General features: G+C 53.9%; 2 protein-coding genes across 5 annotated transcripts; one reads left to right on the top strand and one right to left on the bottom strand.

Moving 5' to 3' along the window:
* Positions 1 to 11: 11 nt before the first annotated feature.
* CCDC189 (coiled-coil domain containing 189) lies at positions 12 to 4,428 on the bottom strand. 2 transcript variants are annotated; one of them, XM_027527561.1, is made up of 9 exons: positions 3,840 to 4,428; positions 3,190 to 3,221; positions 2,551 to 2,616; positions 2,208 to 2,377; positions 1,595 to 1,665; positions 1,284 to 1,400; positions 1,134 to 1,203; positions 967 to 1,056; positions 12 to 250 (listed from the first exon to the last, which is right to left on the bottom strand). In XM_027527561.1, exons 1-9 carry the CDS (start codon positions 4,041 to 4,043, stop codon positions 72 to 74), a joined length of 999 nt encoding a protein of 332 aa, XP_027383362.1. In that variant the 5' UTR covers positions 4,044 to 4,428; the 3' UTR covers positions 12 to 71. The 2 variants fall into 2 exon arrangements, with proteins under 2 accessions (XP_027383362.1, XP_027383363.1); XM_027527562.1 differs by lacking the exon at positions 1,284 to 1,400 and having other exon boundaries at positions 17 to 250.
* Positions 4,429 to 4,534: 106 nt separating this feature from the next.
* RNF40 (ring finger protein 40) lies at positions 4,535 to 16,830 on the top strand. 3 transcript variants are annotated; one of them, XM_027527557.1, is made up of 20 exons: positions 4,535 to 4,621; positions 4,730 to 4,933; positions 5,348 to 5,515; positions 5,650 to 5,791; positions 6,436 to 6,642; positions 7,187 to 7,308; positions 7,430 to 7,576; positions 7,674 to 7,748; positions 8,843 to 8,962; positions 9,059 to 9,238; positions 9,412 to 9,547; positions 10,355 to 10,476; positions 10,563 to 10,990; positions 11,077 to 11,194; positions 11,318 to 11,467; positions 11,645 to 11,857; positions 11,938 to 12,063; positions 13,161 to 13,301; positions 13,395 to 13,496; positions 15,539 to 15,592. In XM_027527557.1, the coding sequence occupies exons 2-20, from the start codon at positions 4,802 to 4,804 to the stop codon at positions 15,575 to 15,577; spliced, it is 2,868 nt and encodes a 955-aa protein (XP_027383358.1). In that variant the 5' UTR covers positions 4,535 to 4,621; positions 4,730 to 4,801; the 3' UTR covers positions 15,578 to 15,592. The 3 variants fall into 3 exon arrangements, with proteins under 3 accessions (XP_027383358.1, XP_027383357.1, XP_027383356.1); XM_027527556.1 differs by having other exon boundaries at positions 15,471 to 15,581; XM_027527555.1 differs by lacking the exon at positions 15,539 to 15,592 and adding an exon at positions 15,596 to 16,830 and having other exon boundaries at positions 4,536 to 4,621.
* The last annotated feature ends 1,801 nt before the right edge of the window (positions 16,831 to 18,631 follow it).

The raw sequence follows: 18,631 nt of genomic DNA, 5'->3' as shown, positions 1-18,631 counted from the left end.
TCAGGAGGGGGTGGGGTGGGGCGTGGTGGGGCCACTTTGGCCCAGGCCTTTATTGGGGAAAACACAGGGAGTCACTTGGTCTTGTTCTTGCCTTTGCCTGGAGGTAGCTGGAGGGGCCGCTCGAGGGTGGTCAGCTTGCTGCTGAGCCTTTCCTCACTGGCTTTGAGCCGCTCCTCCACCAGTTGTTGGAGCTGCCGCAGCTCCTTGTTCATCTGGTTCTTGATGTAGGCTCGGAGGATGGAGACCTGGCCTGCAGGGGCGGGGAAGAAGGGGCGGGTCAGGGGAGAGGCCATGGGGCTGAGGGACCGACCCCTAGCCAGGCATGCACGACCTTCAAGGGGGACTACCCCAGGAGTGACCCAGGTGGCAGTGTTTCTTCAATTCAGGAAATGTCAGCCAGCCCTTCTAGAAGAGAAAGATGGGCAGAGGTTTTATGTACGCTGCATTTCCCAATTGCTCCTTTAGCAGCTGTGTGACCTCAGGCAGGTGACTGAACATTTCCTCCTGTGTAAAATCCAGTGATAACACTTAACTAGGATTGAGAGAGGAGTAAATGGGTTAATATGTGTAAAATGCAGGAATTCCTTGGTGGTCCAGTGATTAGGATTCCATGCTTCCACTTGGGCCACAGGTTCAATTCCTGGTTGGGGAATTCAGATTCCACAGGCCACTTGGCACAGGCAATATATGTATATAAAATGCTTAAAACAAGGCCTGCCTAGCACATAGTATTGCCAGATGTGTGCTGGCTGTTACTGTCGTTGGTTTTATAATCCTTTTCTGGAGCTCCTGCCTCACCCCCCAGCAGCTGTGCTTTTATTTTGTTCCATCTTGGAACATGCATTCTCCATAAGGAATCATTTGGAGAAAGGACACCATGACTAAAATGAAAAATCTGAAGTCCTGAACCCTTGATTTCACACCTGCCCAAAGTCACAGGGAGCCCCAACCCCTCCAGGTCCTCACTTGGCTCTGGCTTTGGCTGGACCACTGTTTCCGGTTCCACCTCCTGTGCGATGACTGCCTGCTGTTCCACCTCTCCTCCCTTTTCTTTCTCTGTAAGCCAGAAGCAGAAGGAGGCATCAGCCCCAGCCCCAGTGCAGTCCAGCTCTTGCCCCAGCATTCTCCCTTACCTGTCTCATCCTCTGACCAGAGGCTGGGTGGCTTTAGCCCCATGTAAGTCAAAGAGAGATCCAGCCGCACCTGGGAAGAGGAAGGAAATCAACTGCACTGGGGAAAGAGGAGAGACGAGGGGCGGCCTCTTGTAGCCCCTGGCCCAGTACCTGGGGTGTGAAGACATATTTGTAGAGCTTGAAGTGGCGGAAGTAGGTATTCACCACATAATCCGCCAGGGCCAGCAGCTGTTCCTCCTTAAAGAGGTTGATACTGAAAGGGGGGCGCTGTGGATATGATTGGGAGTTAGAGGACTGACCCCCTCCCGAAACCATCACCTTTTCTCCAAGTGCCTGGCAGTCCAGGAGCAGGAAGAGCCCATTGGGGCCTTCAGAGGAAGATAAGGGTAATGAGTGTGAGAGAGGGTGGGAGGCTGGGCTGGACCTTAAGGCGGTGGGGGGATGGGGAGAGTGAAACTGACCCTGACTCCATGGCAAAAAAGAACACTGGTGAAGTAGCGGTAACATTCCTCCACATTGCCCAAGGGTGTTTCTGGGAGGGAAAGCAAGATGTGACATTGAGTCCCCTCCCTGATAATCACATTTTACTCACTCAACAGCTACTTACTGATCATGAGCTTTAGAAGTAGACAGATCTAGGCAACAAATATTGAGTACCCATTCTGCACTGTTCTAGGCACTAAACAAGACAGACAAGGTCCTGCCCTTAAGAAGTGTATATTCCAGTGGAAGTGACAGGAAAGCGAGAAATACATAATTTAGCTCTCATTAAGCATTCTGTAGAAAATGGGTTTCAGGAATAAAGAGCTGTTTTATTAAGCACTGTGTATATATTTACACATATTACACATAACATTTCTCGGAACAGTTGAATAACTTAGTGTTGTAGCCTGATTATAGATAAGGAGATAGAGGATTTCAAAGGTGAAGTAACTTGTGTGTGATAACTTCTGTTAGTGATGACAGAACAAAGATTCCAGGTGGTAATCCTGCTGTTAGTTCCCCTGATCACTTGTGCCAGCCTCCTCCTCCTCTGCCCTGGACTCAGGCCCTCGGGGAGCCCCCTCCTCTTACCAATACAGGCCTTGTGAAGATCTTGGAGCAGGGCACAAGCTGTTGAGGTCTGCTCCAGGGAGAAGCCCTGCTGGCGGCAGAAGATGAGTGCATGGGAGAAGAGGTCCAGAGTGATGGCATCCCGCAGGCTCTTCTCAGGAGAACCTAGTCCCAACAGCTCGGCCAGCACCCTTGGGAGGGAGAGAGGAAGGAATCAGTGACAACTAGAGTCTCCCTTCCCTGCTCCACACTAGTGCACAACAGGCTTTGGAGCCAGGCATTCCTCATGCCTTCCCAGCCCACCTCCCCCTCAGCTGTCCCCCAAAGCTAGCTCTTCCCCTCCCTACTCCCCTCCCCCCCATACTCCCTCATCTCCTCAGTGCTGGCTGTCTTCTCCAGCATGTGCATGGAATGGATGTCCAGGTACTTCCTGTCATAGGAAAAGAGAGGAAAACGTGTTGGTGTCCATCATGCATTAGTTTGATGATATGACTGTGGTGGTGAGTGCATTGGACTGGGAACCAAGCAAGCTGAGTTAGAGGTCTGGCCCTTCCACTAACTTGCTATGTCACTTTAAGTAGGTCACTTCCCTCTCTGGGCCTCACTTTCTCCATCTGTAAATGGCTTAAATGAACTCTAAGAATCCTCTTCATTTATAAAACCTAGAGTTAGGAAACTTGAGTTCCAGTTTCTGCCTCTCCCGTGCTGTTTAACTGGGCAAATTTCCCTCTGTGAGCCTCGGTGTCCCCATTTGTACAATGCTCCATAGAGGCAATGATACATTTACATTCTCAGTCTTTGGCTACCTTCTTCTCACACTCTGTCTTTGGACTGGGACAGCAGGAGACCTGGCTTATAGTCATCTTGGGTAATTGCATCTCTGGGCCTCAGTTTCCTCATCTGTAAAATGGAGATACCAGTGCTATTTGACAGGATTGTTGGGAAGCCCTAAAGGAATAATACAAGTGTGAAGGGTAACTTTCCCCCCAGACTTCATACTCACCATATACAGATCCGGGGCTGGGGCAGCGGCGGCTGCAGAGAGAAAGCGAATTGGGAAAGGCAGGGCTGTGTTGTTTCTGGCCCCTAGTTCTTGGCACGTTGCGAATCTCTATCGGCCTAAGGACGTGCTAAGTTGCCTTCTCATCTTGAGGACTGCTGCTGCTGCTGCTGCTAAGTCGCTTCAGTCGTGTCCGACTCTGTGCGACCCCATAGACGGCAGCCCACCAGGCTCCTCTGTCCATGGGATTCTCCAGGCAGGAACACTGGAGTGGGTTGCCATTTCCTCCTCCAATGCATGAAAGTGAAAAGTCAAAGTGAAGTCGCTCAGACGTGTCCGTCTCCTAGCGACCCCATGGACTGCAGCCTACCAGGCTGCTCCGTCCATGGGATTTTCCAGGCAAGAGTACTGGAGTGGGGTGCCATTGCCTTCTCCAATCTTGAGGACTAGATAGGAGCAATGCTGCCGGGCTGGGCTTCAGCGATCCGTAAGTACTATTCATGAGCATATAACAAGCGGGGTCACACACCTCTGCCTCCTCACCAAAGCAGCCCGGGGAAACTTCTTAAATTTTAGTAAACATAACGTCGGGTGGCGCCCTGATGGGGAACCCTTTTTAAACATCCATGATCGAATCACTGTCCCGTCCTTACCGGGAACAAGTTGGCTGAAGGATCGTTATCGACATCCACCGAAGCCACGGTCCCGGATTCGGTCCGCACACCTGTTCCCATACGCGTGGCCGATTCATCCAATGAGCTGAGGTCTTTTTCGGGTTCTCGCCGCAGTTCGTAATGCTGTACAAGCTCCGACTGCATTTTTAGTCCCTGGAATTGGCTGGACTTCCGGCGGATCATCTTGTCGCTCTTTTGTGCTGGGGGTCACCACAGGATCTGTCTTGCCTCGGTTCCGGGACAGCCGGTTCTCAGGCAGCCACTGCCAAGGCCTGGCCCTCTATCGACGCTCCAGCCAATTTGCGTTGCAGAGATGCCCGGGGCAGCCAATCCGCTGGCGGCGTCTCTCTCGTCTCAACGGTGACCGTTGCTAAGGGAATTCCTGGAGCAGGGGAGAAAGTGTAAGGCTCTCTCCAATCAGTGAGGAGAGAGTGCGCGTGCGTAATAAGATGCAAGCCCCGCCCTCATGGCCTCCTTTCAAAGTTGCTAATCTGGGGCAGGCGGTGTCTTTAGGACTGGAAAGAAGACCTGTGTTATCGGTTACCATGGGAACTGTTTACTGGCCAATCACGGAGAGAAGAGAGTTCGGAAAGAAACCCATAGAGACCCGAGAGGCGGGACAAAGCGAGACCAATAGAAACAGGAAATGAAGACAATTTCGCCACATCCGGGGCTGCCCCTGGCGCCTGCGCTCTGTGCTGGGGAGGCCAGTGACGTCCGGTGGAGTCCAAGATGGCGCCCTTGGGCTGATCCTGCTGCCGGTGAGGGGCCCAGGGCCAGCGGGGCAGGGACCCTCTGGTAGGTGAGGGGGAGTTGCGTGATTGCGGAGCTCCGGCCGCCTCCACATCTTTTCGCTCTGTCTTCTGCAGGTGATAGGAGTGCAGCCTCCGCCTGCCTGACGTCCCTCGGGAGACCCTGCTCCTCTCTTCGCTGCCGCGGCCATGTCTGGGCCCGGCAACAAACGCGCCGCTGGGGATGGGGGTTCGGGGCCCCCAGAGAAGAAGTTGAGCCGCGAGGAGAAGACCACCACCACGCTCATAGAGCCCATTCGCCTGGGAGGCATCTCTTCCACGGTTCGTGGGTTCCTGCCTCAAAACTTGCTAGAACTCCCATCTGTTTTTCCTCCACATCGTCCTGAACTTAACTCCCAATTCCCCAAGCTTAGCAAGATCCACTTTACAGAACACTCTGCTGAAGGAAACCGAGGACACGACGTCAGCCTTCCCTTTACAGATAGGAAAACGGGTTCCCACAGGGCGTGTGGCTTGTCAAAGACTTCAGTAGGAAGAGGCAGAAGCAGAACATGATCCGCCTCACAACCGAGACGCTTTCTCTGTGGGTGTCTGAGCTTCGTTAAATCCTAATGGCAGTTCATTTGGGGAGGCTCCCCACTTCCATCCGTTGCATTTGCTTTTCTTGTCTTTCTCTGTGATTGGGTTCTTGGGCCCTGCTTGACCCTCTTCTTGGCCCCTTTATTTCCTTGGTAGGAGGAGATGGACCTCAAGGTTCTGCAGTTCAAGAACAAGAAACTTGCAGAGCGGCTGGAACAGAGACAGGCATGTGAAGACGAACTCCGAGAACGAATTGAGAAGCTGGAGAAGCGGCAGGCCACAGATGATGCCACCCTCCTCATTGTCAATCGCTACTGGGCCCAGGTGGATGTCGCTCTTCTTTCGAAGACCTGGCCTTGATCCAGCTGCCAATCCTCAGACCCCTCTACTAGGAAAGGAGTATCAAGCTGGGAAGCACCTGAGGGATTCATAACATTTTTGGTGCTTTCTCCCTTCAGCTGGATGAAACTGTGGAAGCCCTTCTCCGACACCATGAGAGCCAGGGGGAGCTGTCTTCAGGGACAGAGGCACCTGGAACCCAGGAGGGGCCGACACGTGATGAGACCCCTCTCACAGAGCCAGGGACTTCGGAGCTGAGGGGTAGGGCCAGAGCCCTAGGATCTGGGAAGCTTAATTAAGTTATGGGAAAGATCCTGGAGAGGAGGGGACTTTGATATTATTAGGCTGCCAAATTCCCCGCCTGCAAACACACACAATTGATTTCCTTTCTAGGCCACAAAGGGCAGTGGGTAAGAACACAGGCTTTGAAATCTGAGTGATATGGTTAAGAGTGCAATTCACATCTTGACACCTGTAGTTCAAAAAAGTATTAAATGTTGACTGTGTACTTGGCATTGTTGTAGATTTGGAGAAAACAAATAACCAAAAAGAGATAACTTACTGCCCCAACCATTAGGAAAGGAAGTGATTAAAACCACAAGAAAGACGTTGCGGGGGGGCAGGGAGGCCTGAAAGGGAGTTAGTGTGTGTGCACTTTAGTTTAGATCGGGGAAGGCAGAGAAGGCGTCCCTGAGGAAGTGATTTGGTAGCTCTCTGGCCTTAGGGACATTGCCTCCCTGAACCTTTGTTATTTCACTTTTAAGATGAGGATAACACAGTCCTTCAGATGTTGGTTGTGTTGATTTAGTAAGCTATAGAGTGCTGAAGGGCTCAGTCTGGCACTTGGTACAGAGTAGTGGTGACTGTTGCTGTTGTCCTCACGAGGATCTGTCCGTCCCTCCCAGAGCCCCTGCCAATGCAGCTGCGGCCCCCTCTCAGTGAGCCAGCCTTGGCTTTTGTGGTGGCCCTTGGTGCAAGCAGTAGTGAGGAGGTGGAGCTGCAGCTGCAGGGCCGCATGGAGTTCTCCAAGGCAGCTGTGTCCCGTGTTGTGGAGGCCTCTGACCGCCTGCAGCGCCGGGTGGAAGAACTCTGTCAGCGAGTATATAGCCGAGGTTAGTTCTTTATGCCCCCACCCCCGAGGTGCCCCAACTTTCATTTCTCTCTTCATGGTATCCCCTCCTCAGTGCTCCTAGCCCAGAGGCAACCACAGTTCCCCAAGGGATAAATCAGCCACGTTCTCAGGAGAAGGGTTAAACTGTCAGTGGGGGATCTGGCTTTGATTTCTGGAGTTGACGTCTAGAGAGATGGGTAGAAGGAGTTGTTGATACTGGGGGAGGGGTCCTCCTCCCTTGGGGCTGGAGACCTCTTGGGAGCACTTTTCACAAATCTTAGTGGCAGTTACTGATCCATCCAAGGCATAGCATCAAGGGCCCAGCCTTAGTTCTGTCAGCCCTGCCCGGGCGTTCTGGGCAGATGGCTCTCCTCTCTGAGCTGGTCTCCTCCTTTGTACAGTAGGGATAAAGACTACTGGCTTTGTCATGAGAAAGTGGCAAGACAGCTGGTGGATCACACTGGGCACATAGCAGAGTCCAGAATGAGTTAGTACTTTGACCCACTGCCCTGGACTTGGCTCTTACCTGAGCCCTGCCTTCCCAGGGGACAGTGAGCCCCCTGGTGAGGCGGCTCGGGCACGCACCCGGGAACTGGGCCGTGAGAATCGGCGGCTACAGGACTTGGCCACCCAACTACAGGAGAAGCACCACCGCATCTCATTGGAGGTGGGAGTTGGGATTTGGGGGTGGGATTGGAACCAGGACAGGGTTTGGATTAGTTGGACACCCAAGGATCTTGGGGAGCCAAGTCTGTCATCTAAGCCTCTGTCCCCTTCATTGTCCCCAGTACTCTGAGCTCCAGGATAAAGTGACATCTGCAGAGACCAAAGTGCTGGAGATGGAGACGACAGTAGAGGACCTGCAGTGGGACATTGAGAAGTTGCGGAAGCGGGAGCAAAAACTTAATAAGCATCTGGCAGAAGCCTTAGAGCAGGTGAGGCTCGGGGCTGGGTCAGATGGAGCCTGAACAGAGTACATGGGGCCCTAACTTCTCTTCTCGACACCCATCTGTCCATCTCTTCTCTCCACAGCTCAACTCTGGCTACTATGTGTCTGGGAGCTCTTCAGGCTTCCAGGGGGGCCAGATCACACTCAGCATGCAGAAGGTGAGCAGCAGCATTCTTCCTGGTCCCTCCCGCAACTTCTTCTCTACTCTACCCTTGAACTTCCCCCTTAGAATTAGGGACAAACATCAGCTGTGGTCTTGGAGGTCTTTGCCTGTCTCTCACAGTGTTCTTTGTTTTATTGTTTAATATCTGTATTCAGTGAATAGTTGCTGAATACTGAACGTTAGCTACTGTGTAGAAAGCAGTTATTGTGGAGAACAAAACAGAAACCTGTCATGGAGCTTAAGTTCTAGTTGGGGGAGTTAATAAGAAGTAGGTGAATCTTATATCAGTTGATTAAAAGTCCGTCAGTCAGTTCAGTCCAGTCACTCAGTCGTGTCCAACTCTTTGCAACCCCATAGACCGCAGCACACCAGGCCCCCCTGTCCATCAGTAACCCCCAGAGTTTACTCAAACTCATGTCTGTTGAGTGTGATGCCATCCAACTATCTCATCCTCTGTTGTCCCCTTCTCCTCTCGGCTTCAATTTTTCCCAGCATCAGGGTCTTTTCAAATGAGTCAGTTCTTCACATCAGATGGCCAAAGTATTGGAGCTTCAGCATCAGTCCTTCCAAAGAATATTCAGCAGATTTCCTTTAGGATGGACTGGCTAGATCTCCTTACTGTCCAAGGGATTAAAAGTACCACTGAGGAAAGAGGTGTTGGTTGTGTTGGAGGCATTTGGCATTCTCGTTGTGTAGCTGAGAAGGGGCCTGCTGCCGCTGTCCCATTCCCTGTCCTGCTTTTGCTCTCTCACTTCTTTGTCACTGCACATTTTTTTTTTCTTTTTTTGGTGCTGCAAAGTCATTGTTCCCTGTCCTCCTTTCCTCAGCTTCCTCTTCAGGTCTTCCAGGAAGGCTTCCTTGACCCCGTCAGGTACAAGCCTTGGTTCCCAGCACTGACCGTGCAGTATTGCATTTTCTTCTACTTGACTAGGAACATTTAGGAAAGTGCCTGGGTCTGGTTTGTCCCTGGGCCTTCAGAGTCCATCGCTGCTCCACATAGGGGAGCTTGGGCAGAGCATATGGTGGGGCTGTGAGGGACGCATGCCTCATGCCCTGGCCCTGCCTCCCACTGGCCTCCCCACTCCACAGTTTGAAATGCTGAATGCGGAGTTGGAGGAAAATCAGGAATTGGCCAATAGCCGCATGGCAGAGCTGGAGAAGCTGCAGGCCGAACTTCAGGGGGCCGTGCGGACCAATGAGCGCCTCAAGGTGAGTTGTGTTTGGGGCTGGGAAGGCATTAGCCTGCAGGGTGGGCACTGAGCTCTCCTTCCTCTTGCTGAGTGAGCTCAGACATCCTGCCCCTAGGTAGCATTGCGGAGCCTTCCCGAGGAGGTGGTCCGGGAGACGGGGGAGTACCGGATGCTGCAGGCGCAGTTCTCACTGCTCTACAATGAGTCTCTGCAAGTGAAGACCCAGCTGGACGAGGCCCGCGGGCTGCTGCTGGCCACCAAGAATTCCCACCTGAGGCACATTGAGCACATGGAGGTATGCCGGTGGAACAGGGGTAAGGGTCAGGCCCTCTGGGTCAGGTTGTTCCTGGGTCAAGGGTGTCAGAGTCCGGGGTGCCTGCCAGAGATCCCTTGGGAATAAATTCCTAAGCCACTGAGGTCTGAGGTTGAGGGTGGGCTTGTGTGGGTCCTTAATGCCTCACCTCACAGAGTGATGAGCTGGGGCTGCAGAAGAAGCTACGCACCGAGGTTATACAGCTGGAGGACACGCTGGCCCAGGTTCGCAAGGAGTACGAGATGCTGCGCATTGAGTTTGAACAGAACCTGGCGGCCAATGAGCAGGCGGGTATGTGCGAGGACAGGGTTGAGGTGGGGCCTTTTGTGGGATTGCTGGGCCCTGGTGTGGCCAGATGCTTGTCCAGAGGTTAGATCCTTTCCTTTCACAGAGCCTCATTTCCCTGTGGAAAATGGGGACCCCACCACAAGGCTTAAAGATGCAGTGAGGCTTACAGCCGCCTGAGGTGGCTGATGGTGCCAACTCTGCCAGAACAGGAGCTGTCAGCCTCGTCCATGATTCTCTGGCCTTTAGGGTGCCTCTCCACTAGTTCATTTTACAAAGGTTTATTGAACATCTCTTTTGAGTCAGGCTCAGTTCTAAGCTTTGGGATTATACCAGTGAACAAAATACAAAGAATCACTGCTGTTGTGGAGCTGTGTTACAGAGAGAGAGGACAGACGACAAAGGGAAAATTGAACGTGTGTAGTAGTAGTAACAAGTATACCAAGAAAAGTAAAGCAAGGAGGGAAGGTAAGGAGGTATTAGGAGAAATGCCAGGGACATGAAACTAAGAAGACATTTGTTTAAGAAGCTAAAGGAAGTGGACTGACTTGTGAATTTACAGTTATGTGTTCCTTTGAAGGAAATCTGGAAGTATTTTTGAAATCTTCATTAGCAAAAATAACATACAGCATCAGATTATGTTTGGGTGAATTTTCTTTTGTTATCTACTGAGCTCACTCCCTCTGTATAAGGCTTCAGTTGTTCTCTCCTTCATAGTGAGAGTGACAGCTCTGGCCCTGCCTCTCCCCTCACTGAGGGGTTGGGCCCCTAACCCAGGGACCAGTCTGACCTTGGTTTCCTGTACTCCTCCAGGGCCCATCAACCGCGAGATGCGCCACCTTATCAGCAGCCTACAGAACCACAACCACCAGCTAAAGGGGGACGCCCAGCGATACAAGCGGAAACTGCGCGAAGTGCAGGCCGAAATTGCCAAGGTGAGGAGCGGGCTGCCCAGGGAAGCCCATGGCTAGGCCCCAGTGAGCATGTTTCACCTCGGCCCTGTTCTCTCTCTGCTTTGCAGCTCCGGGCCCAGGCCAGTGGCTCTACTCACTCCATCCCCAGCCTGGGCCACCCAGAGGACTCCAGCCTCAGTGCCCCAGTCCCAGGGAAAGAAGAGGGTGGGCCAGGCCCTGTTGGTGCCCCCGATACCAGAAAGGAGATGGCTTCCATGCCTGGCGCTGCCCTTACTACCTCGTCAGCGAAGAAGGAAGACGTGGTGGCCTCCGAGGAAGAGACCCAGGCCCTGACCCCCGGGGCCCAGGGACCCTCTTCCCGGGGCCGAGAACCTGAGGCCAGACCCAAGCGGGAGCTTCGGGAGCGAGAAGGGCCTGTTCTGGGACCCCCATCTGTAGCCTCGGCTCTCTCAAGGGCTGATCGGGAGAAGGCCAAAGTGGAAGAGGTCAAGAGAAAGGAATCAGAACTCCTCAAAGGTCTCCGAGTAGAGCTCAAGTGAGGCCCTGTTCTTTTCTCCCTCCCACCCGTGCCCAATGACCTCCAGCCCTACTCACCCAGCCTTCCTCCTGTGCCTTCCCCAGGAAGGCCCAGGAAAGCCAGAAGGAGATGAAATTGCTCTTGGACATGTATAAGTCTGCACCCAAGGAACAGCGGGATAAGGTGCAGCTCATGGCAGCGGAACGCAAGGCCAAGGCTGAGGTGAGGGCAGGTAGGGTCTGTGCAGAAAGGCTGCCCCGGGGGGGGGGGGGGGGGCAGTGACCAGAGTTGAGCCCTGGGTCAGCAGGAAGCAGTGATGAGAGAGCTCCCTCCTGGTGGTTATAGGTCGATGAACTCCGAGGCCGCATCCGGGAACTGGAGGAGAGGGATCGGAGGGAAAGCAAGAAGATCGCGGACGAGGATGCCCTGCGGCGCATCCGTCAGGCGGAGGAGCAGATTGAACACCTGCAGCGCAAGTTGGGTGCCACCAAGCAGGTGTGACCCCCACCCCACCCCCAGCTTTGAATGTTGGCATTCCTTAAACCTCCTGGTCTAGCACACGGCCGGGGTCCACTCTGTGGGTCTTTGTACAGCCGTGTTTTCCTGCGGTTTCCCCACAGTTGATCTTGTCCGTCTCCCACGTTCCGTCTTGCCCCTGCCCACTTGCTGCAGGAGGAGGAGGCCCTGTTGTCAGAGATGGATGTGACCGGCCAGGCCTTTGAGGACATGCAGGAACAAAATGGGCGGCTGCTCCAGCAGCTGCGAGAAAAGGATGACGCCAACTTCAAGCTGATGTCAGAGCGGATCAAAGCCAACCAGATTCATAAGCTGCTGCGGGAGGAGAAGGATGAGCTGGGCGAGCAGGTTCTTGGCCTCAAGTCCCAGGTAGGGCTGCCCCAGGCTTGTTAGGGTGGGACTGGAGAGGCAGGGGCTCCCCAGCACTGAGTCCCCACTCCTGTCCTTAGGTGGATGCCCAGCTCCTGACCGTGCAGAAGCTGGAGGAAAAAGAGCGAGCTTTGCAGGGCAGCCTTGGGGGTGTGGAGAAGGAGCTGACACTGCGCAGCCAGGCCCTGGAGCTCAACAAGAGGAAGGTAAGGCAGATGACCTGGGCCAGAGCCTGGCTCTGCTGCCCTACGCAGCCCCGTTCATGTCTCAGACACTTAATGTGTGCCAGACCCTGTGCTGAGGACTTGCCCTGTTGGGTCGTGTTTCGCCTTAAAGTAATCCTACAACAGTTTTCATCATTATCTCCTGTTCTGTAAGGGAGAAGGCTGAGGTTTAGGGAGGTAGTTGACTTGTTCAAGAGAGAGTGGAAGTGGAATTTGGGCCCAGGTCTCCTTGACTCCACAGCCCATGTCCTGAGCACTGCACTAGCTGTCTCTGTTACATAGTTGTATTAATCCTAAGAAATGTCTCTAGCTCATGGTAGTTGTTGTTCTGAGGGGAACAGAATCAGGAGTGACATCACTCCTCCAGTTCATGGTAAAGGCTTAACATTGACTTTCATCTTTTTTCTCCTCTGGGCTTCTCTCTGTTTGGTTCATTCGTTTAAGCAATGTTAGTCATGCTTTTGCTGGGTACCAGGACTGCACTGAGTGCTGGGGAGATCACAAGAACAAATCACCTCTGCTGGAAGTGGGAGCTTCCAGTTATGAGGGGCAGAGAGCAAGCCGATAATCACACAGATTAAGCAACACTGTTTCAGATCACAGCATGTCTTTCTTTGTTTGGCCGCACTGCATGGCTTGTTAGACCACGGCAGTGAAGGCCCGGAATTCTAACCACGTAGCCCCCCAGAAACTCACAGCATGTCTTATGAAGGAAATAGAACTGTATGAAAGAAAAACAGAAGAACCTCTCTCAGGAGGTGACATTTGAGCTGAGGCTTCAGGGAGCCGCAGAGAGAAAGTCTCTGTGTTGGGGGAGTTGAGGGGAGCAGAGTACGCTGTGGAGGCTCAGAGACAGGAGAGAGGGTTATGCAGGTCAGGAGCCAGAAGTGCTGGGAATGAGGAAGACAAGGTGAGGCTGGTGGGGTCAGGAGACAGAATCAATTTCAGTGAAGATATTGGACTTATCCCAAGAGCAGGAACCACTGGACAGTTGACATAAGCGTCTTTGGGCCATGGCTCCACACGCTTGGCTCCCCAAGGGCCAGCTGTGCCCCTCCTCACCATTCCACCCACCTCAGGCCGTGGAAGCAGCCCAGCTGGCCGAGGACCTGAAGGTGCAGCTTGAGCATGTGCAGACACGGCTGCGAGAGATCCAGCCTTGCCTGGCTGAGAGCCGGGCTGCGCGGGAGAAGGAGAGCTTCAACCTCAAGAGGGCTCAGGTGTGTGGTTGGCAGGGAGTGGAGGCGGGGGCGGGGCCAGCAGGTTTGGATTGAGGACCCTTGCACTCAGCCTGCCCCCTTCTCCTGCTTCAGGAGGACATCTCCCGGCTTCGGCGCAAGCTGGAGAAGCAGAGGAAGGTGGAAGTTTACGCAGATGCTGATGAAATCCTCCAGGAGGAGATCAAGGAATACAAGGTAGGGCTGTCGAGCTAGGTTGTGCTCCACGAACCTGGGAAATCTCAGACTGGGGGTTGGTGAAGCTCCAGGGGGTAGTCCAGGGAACCCAGAAATAAGGTAGGATAGCAAAACCTGGGCAGAATCCATTGTGGAGAATCAAGAGAGCTCTCAAGTGTGGTGCACATATACTGCATGCCAGATAGAGTGCTGAGTGTGGGAGGACTGGGACCTATACCTGGCCTTGGGTCTCTTGAAACTGACAGTCTGGTGGAGGAGGCAGCCAAGTAATTCTTTTCCTCTGAGTGATGAGCAGTGTGATGGCAAAGGCCAGAGGGGTTGGGGGCAGTCAGGGGAGGCCCTTAATAGCTCTGGGCGTGGTGGGGAGGGGGGCACGGTCAGCCGACTTCCTGAAGGAATAGCCTCCAGAGGAGAACTGCAGAGGGATTCAGCGTTGGCCATGAGGAATGGAGATGAAAGGGTCCAGCGAAGGGAGAGGCAGAGGTGGAGGCCCCTAGTTGAGAGAGGCATGCTGGAAGCACAGCTGGACAGTGGTAGTTAAAAGGACAGAACCTGGGTTTTTAATAAGTCACAAGCCTGGGGGGTGGGGAGGGGGTGTTGGGCAGTGTCACATCCTGAAGGTTAGTGAGCCAGGTTGAGATTCTTGGCTTATTCAGTAGTCATTGTGGAGACATCCAAGGGTTTTAGACTGGAGAGTGACATCTCAAGGATATTGAGGATGAGGTACTTACTTGTGGGACTTCTTGGGAGGCTGTCTGGGAGGACAAAGCAGAAGGGCTGGTGTGGAAGACAGAGGCTTTGGGGGATTGTCAGCAGAGGTGAAGGCAGAAGCCACGTGGAACTGGTCACTCAGGGAGGGCCTGTGGCCTGAGACGAAACGGGTCATTTTCCCTGAGCAACCTCAAAGCTTAAATAATGGACAGAGGAGGGATTTCTCTGGTAGTCCAGTGGCTAGGACTCCACACTCCCAATTTCGGGGTCCTGGTTCAATCCCTGGTCAGGGAACTAGATCCCACATGCCACAACTAAGACCCAGCACAGCTAAACAAATAAATAATTTTTTAAAAAAGAAGGAAGGAGAGCCTCGTAGAGTGAGATGACTGGAGAAGTTTCAAGCAGGCAGGGGTGAGTGAGTCAGAGCACCAAGAAGGCACATGAAGCAAGTGATGAAAGATACCTTTTGCGTTTGACAGTCTTGGTGGAAATGGTTATTGGGTAGAGGTGAAGGTCAGATCACCTAGACTCACCGGGAGTGGAAAAGACTGAGGGTGAGTCAGTAAAAAGACAACCTTTTGGAGCAGTTTGGCCTTGTAGGGGTGGAGACAGCTGAAAGGGGAGAAGGGAAGGACTTTGGGAGAAGTTACAGACTGGAGCCTGTCAAATGCTGGTGAGTAGGATTCTGAGAGCTAGAGAAGAGGTGATACTTGTGTGGAGTGGCTGAGGTAGTGCACTGGGCTGGGATTTCAGGCAGGATAGAGAAAGAATATTGGGAATGCTGTGTGGAGGGAATTTCCTATCTGGAGTAGGAGGTGAGACCTTTCGGCAGGTGGGAAATTTCAAGGTAAGAGAGATTTATAAAACCTCCATAGAGAGAAATGAATCAAGTGGCCCACAGCAGGATCTCAGGGGAGCACCAGGGATGGGCCCAGTTGAGGGTTGAGAGCAGCAGATTTCTAGTGGCACTGCCATGCCCAGCTGTGACTTAGCAAGTAGAAGGTAAACAGTCAGCTTAAGCCAGGATTGGGGTTTTGCCAAAGAAGGCTAGTGGGGCAAGGGATGAAGCCCCAGGGCAGAGGAGCTCAGGCTGGAGCCTGTGGGTCATTGACCTTTAGCAGGGACTTGTGACCACTGGGCATCACCACCCAAGTTAGAGTCTAGACTGTTCCTATCTAGTTTTGATAGTAACTAGATAGTATCAGGCTGGGCTCCCCGGCCTGTTTCCTCATGTGGAAAGTGCTTATCCCTACCTCCCAGGGCTATCGTGAGAGTTTGGTGCAGCCTGCTGTGGGGTGGTCTGAGTATGAACCATCTCTTGCTGTCAGCTTGGGATCTGGGCACTGTCAGGACTGTTCCTGAGTTGACGCCTTTGCCTGGCCCAGGCGCGGTTGACCTGCCCCTGCTGTAACACCCGCAAGAAAGATGCAGTCCTTACCAAGTGCTTCCACGTTTTCTGCTTCGAGTGTGTTCGGGGCCGCTATGAGGCCCGCCAGAGGAAGTGCCCCAAGTGCAACGCCGCCTTTGGTGCCCATGACTTCCACCGCGTCTACATCAGCTGAACACGTAACTCAGGGGACTTTGGAACACCATGGACCCTGGGGGCTGTGCCTCCAGTCTCACCCCACCCCACATCCAGCGTCCCCCACCTTCCATTCTGGACCCTGTGGGCCCAGCCCCTCCCCACATGGTTGGTTCAGGGGCCCTAGTGCATGCTAGTGGGTGTGGGATTAGCCAAGCTCAGTTCCACCTTTTCCCCCTAGGTCAGAACTCCAGCCTAGGGGGCACTTGCCCTGCAGGAAAGGTCTGCTGTGAGAGCCCTGAGGGGCCCAGAGCACTCAACGAAACTTGCTGGCAGCTGGCCCTAACCCTTCTCCAGCTTTTTCCACAGCCCCATCCCAGCCAAAAAGTGGAAATTCCCCAGGCTGTGACCTCCCACACAAGTGGAGGCTCACTACCTACTTAACACACTCACAAGTTAGGACCAGGGTTGGTCAGATCCCCAGCTCCTTGCTCTGAGACTGGGCCCTGGGGCCCAGGGATACTTTCCTTCACTCTCTGCTCCCCAGACCTGAGCAGACCTTCCCTTCTGTGGAGTTGCTTGGGCTCTTTGGTCCTATGCTAAGAGCATCCCCTTGGTGGGAGCACTGTCCTCTTCTGGGAGGCTCCAAGTTCGCTGCAGTCACCTTGCACTCATCTGGGGAGTGAACCAAGATCATCAGTTTCTATCCTAATCAGACCCCTCCCAATCTCTCCTCCCTTCCCAGGCCCGACTTCCCAGGTCTGTGCTGGGTCCCTCACCCTGACCCTGCTTTCATCCAGGTGGCCTTTAGTGGAGGCAGAACTTCCCATAGGGAAAGGGACAGACTAGCCCACTGTGCCAACTTCCAATCATTCCAGGTAGAAGAGCTTCATCTAATGCCCCGTGACTGAGCCTGTACCTATATGATGCTTCCTGTGCTGTCTGCCCAAGCAAACTCTATGGGCTATAAGGGCAGTCCAAGGGGGTCTGGGAGGTGGAGCTGCTGACAGGTGCAAGGGTCCACTCCGACCCACAGCCCCTGCTCTAGATATGTCTTGTATAGGCTGTTTTGAATAAACGTCCAACCCTCAGCCTATAGTCCAGAGCCAGGCTTCCTGCCCTAAACGCGGTCCCGGATTTTGGCTGTTAAAACTTAACTCCCAGAGCCTCCCAGGCTGGCGAGTGAACCTAGAGGGCCTGCACAGATCAGACCCCACTCTCGCCACCTGCTTATTATACTGTTGTCCATGGTCCCAGACTGGGCCCGTGGGAGGGGCATGTCTGCAAGGAGAAGCGTCGTGGTCAGCACTCAGCCGCCAGCTTGCTCTCCTGTTCCCACCAGGAAGAGCCGACTCCCTGGATCGGCTTGCCACCCGCCTCCCCGCGCCTGCGATCATTGGCCGCAGGGAAGCCGGGAGCTCCGAGCTGCATTCTGGGAAATGTAGTCCCATGTTTTCACCTGGTGGCAGGTCCTCGGAGACCAGGCCTGTACACCCAGTCTGGGCCATGTCTCCCCAGCGGCTTCGCCCACCCCTCCCCTTCGGATGGACAGACAGGACACCTCAGCGGGTGACTTCCTTCATTGGGACTTGCACCGTCCTCTGGCCATGTTCTCGGGAACCGTGTCTAGCGGTGCTTGTGGCTTCAGTGTGCTGTCGGGTCCGCACTCGGACCCTTCACCGAGGCTGTGCTGGGCCTCGCGCTCGGGACGGTGATGACCAGGCTGGGTGCTGACGCTGGAGCTGGAACTGGAGCCATGGCCACGGGAGCGGCCGCCGGTGTGTCAGCAATCACCCCCTTGCGCGACCCCACAGCCTTATCAGGAGTCGCACCTTCGCTGGGGCCAGCGGCCTTGTCAGCCTTCGGGCTCCACCTGGCGCCCGAGGTTTCGGCGGGGCCGCAGCGGCTGGTCCAAGTCGGACCCGAGACGGAGACGCGGGCTACATTGACTTCCGGTGCAGGGCTGCCGGCTGTGGGCGCGCTCGCCGAGGCACGAGCCACGGCGGGGGATGGCATCGGGCCGCCGAGGAAGTGTCCGCGGCCCCCGGCAGTGGTGGCCAGGGTGGGGAAAAAACGCAGCATATTGCATCATAGAGATGCCGTCTGGCTCAGAAAGGAGCGCTGCAGGTCGGGGTCAGCCAATCCTTTGTGAGCTCTATCCTCTTTCCCAGGAGTCACCTCCACGTGGGCTCCTTACCAAATCCAAGTGACGACGTCACTTCCCCAAATATCTCTCTTAAGCAGTCTCCATATCCGGGGGGAGGGGGGAGTCTTAAAAACTCCCAGTCCTCATGCTTAATAGACACCAAACCACTTTCTCAAGCTTGCCCCCAAGGGAGTGGGATAAAAATCCCAGAATTGTGGGAAGAGCAGGCACTGATGCTGCAGGAGGAAGAGTAAGTTCTTCACAAATGTTGGTTTTAGAATGAGCCTGCCCAATACCGGGGAGATCTGCCATAAGAGTTGGGCAGGCCCTTCCCCGTCAGTGTGCTTAATCCCTTCCAAGCACCAGTAAACTCAGTGTCTGCGATACCCTGGGCTCTTGGGACAGGGAGGTCAAAGCTCCTCCTGGCCCAGTCCTGATCTTGGCTGGCCTGTGTGGGTGAGCAGATGTTGGCCATAGTGGCAAAGGTACCTGTTTTAGCCAGGTTCCAGTGAGATTGGCCACAGGTTCCAGGGGAGCATTTGACTTCAATCACTCTTCTTAAGAGTGGAGAAGGTGGAGAAGGGAATGGCTATCCACTCCAGTACTGCCTGGAGAATTCCATGAACAGAGCAGCCTGGTGAGCTACAGTCCATGGGGTTGCAAAGAGTTAGATACAACTGAGTGACACACACACTAAATGTTTACATCAAAAAGCAAAGCTCTGAAACTTGATTAAAAAATAAGTAACACTTC

Source organism: Bos indicus x Bos taurus, chromosome 25, assembly GCF_003369695.1.
Source record: "Bos indicus x Bos taurus breed Angus x Brahman F1 hybrid chromosome 25, Bos_hybrid_MaternalHap_v2.0, whole genome shotgun sequence".
In the NCBI taxonomy this organism is placed as follows: Eukaryota; Metazoa; Chordata; class Mammalia; order Artiodactyla; family Bovidae; genus Bos; species Bos indicus x Bos taurus.
The sequence above is the reverse complement of the archived record's forward strand: the minus strand, read 5'-3'. Positions and strand labels throughout refer to the sequence as shown.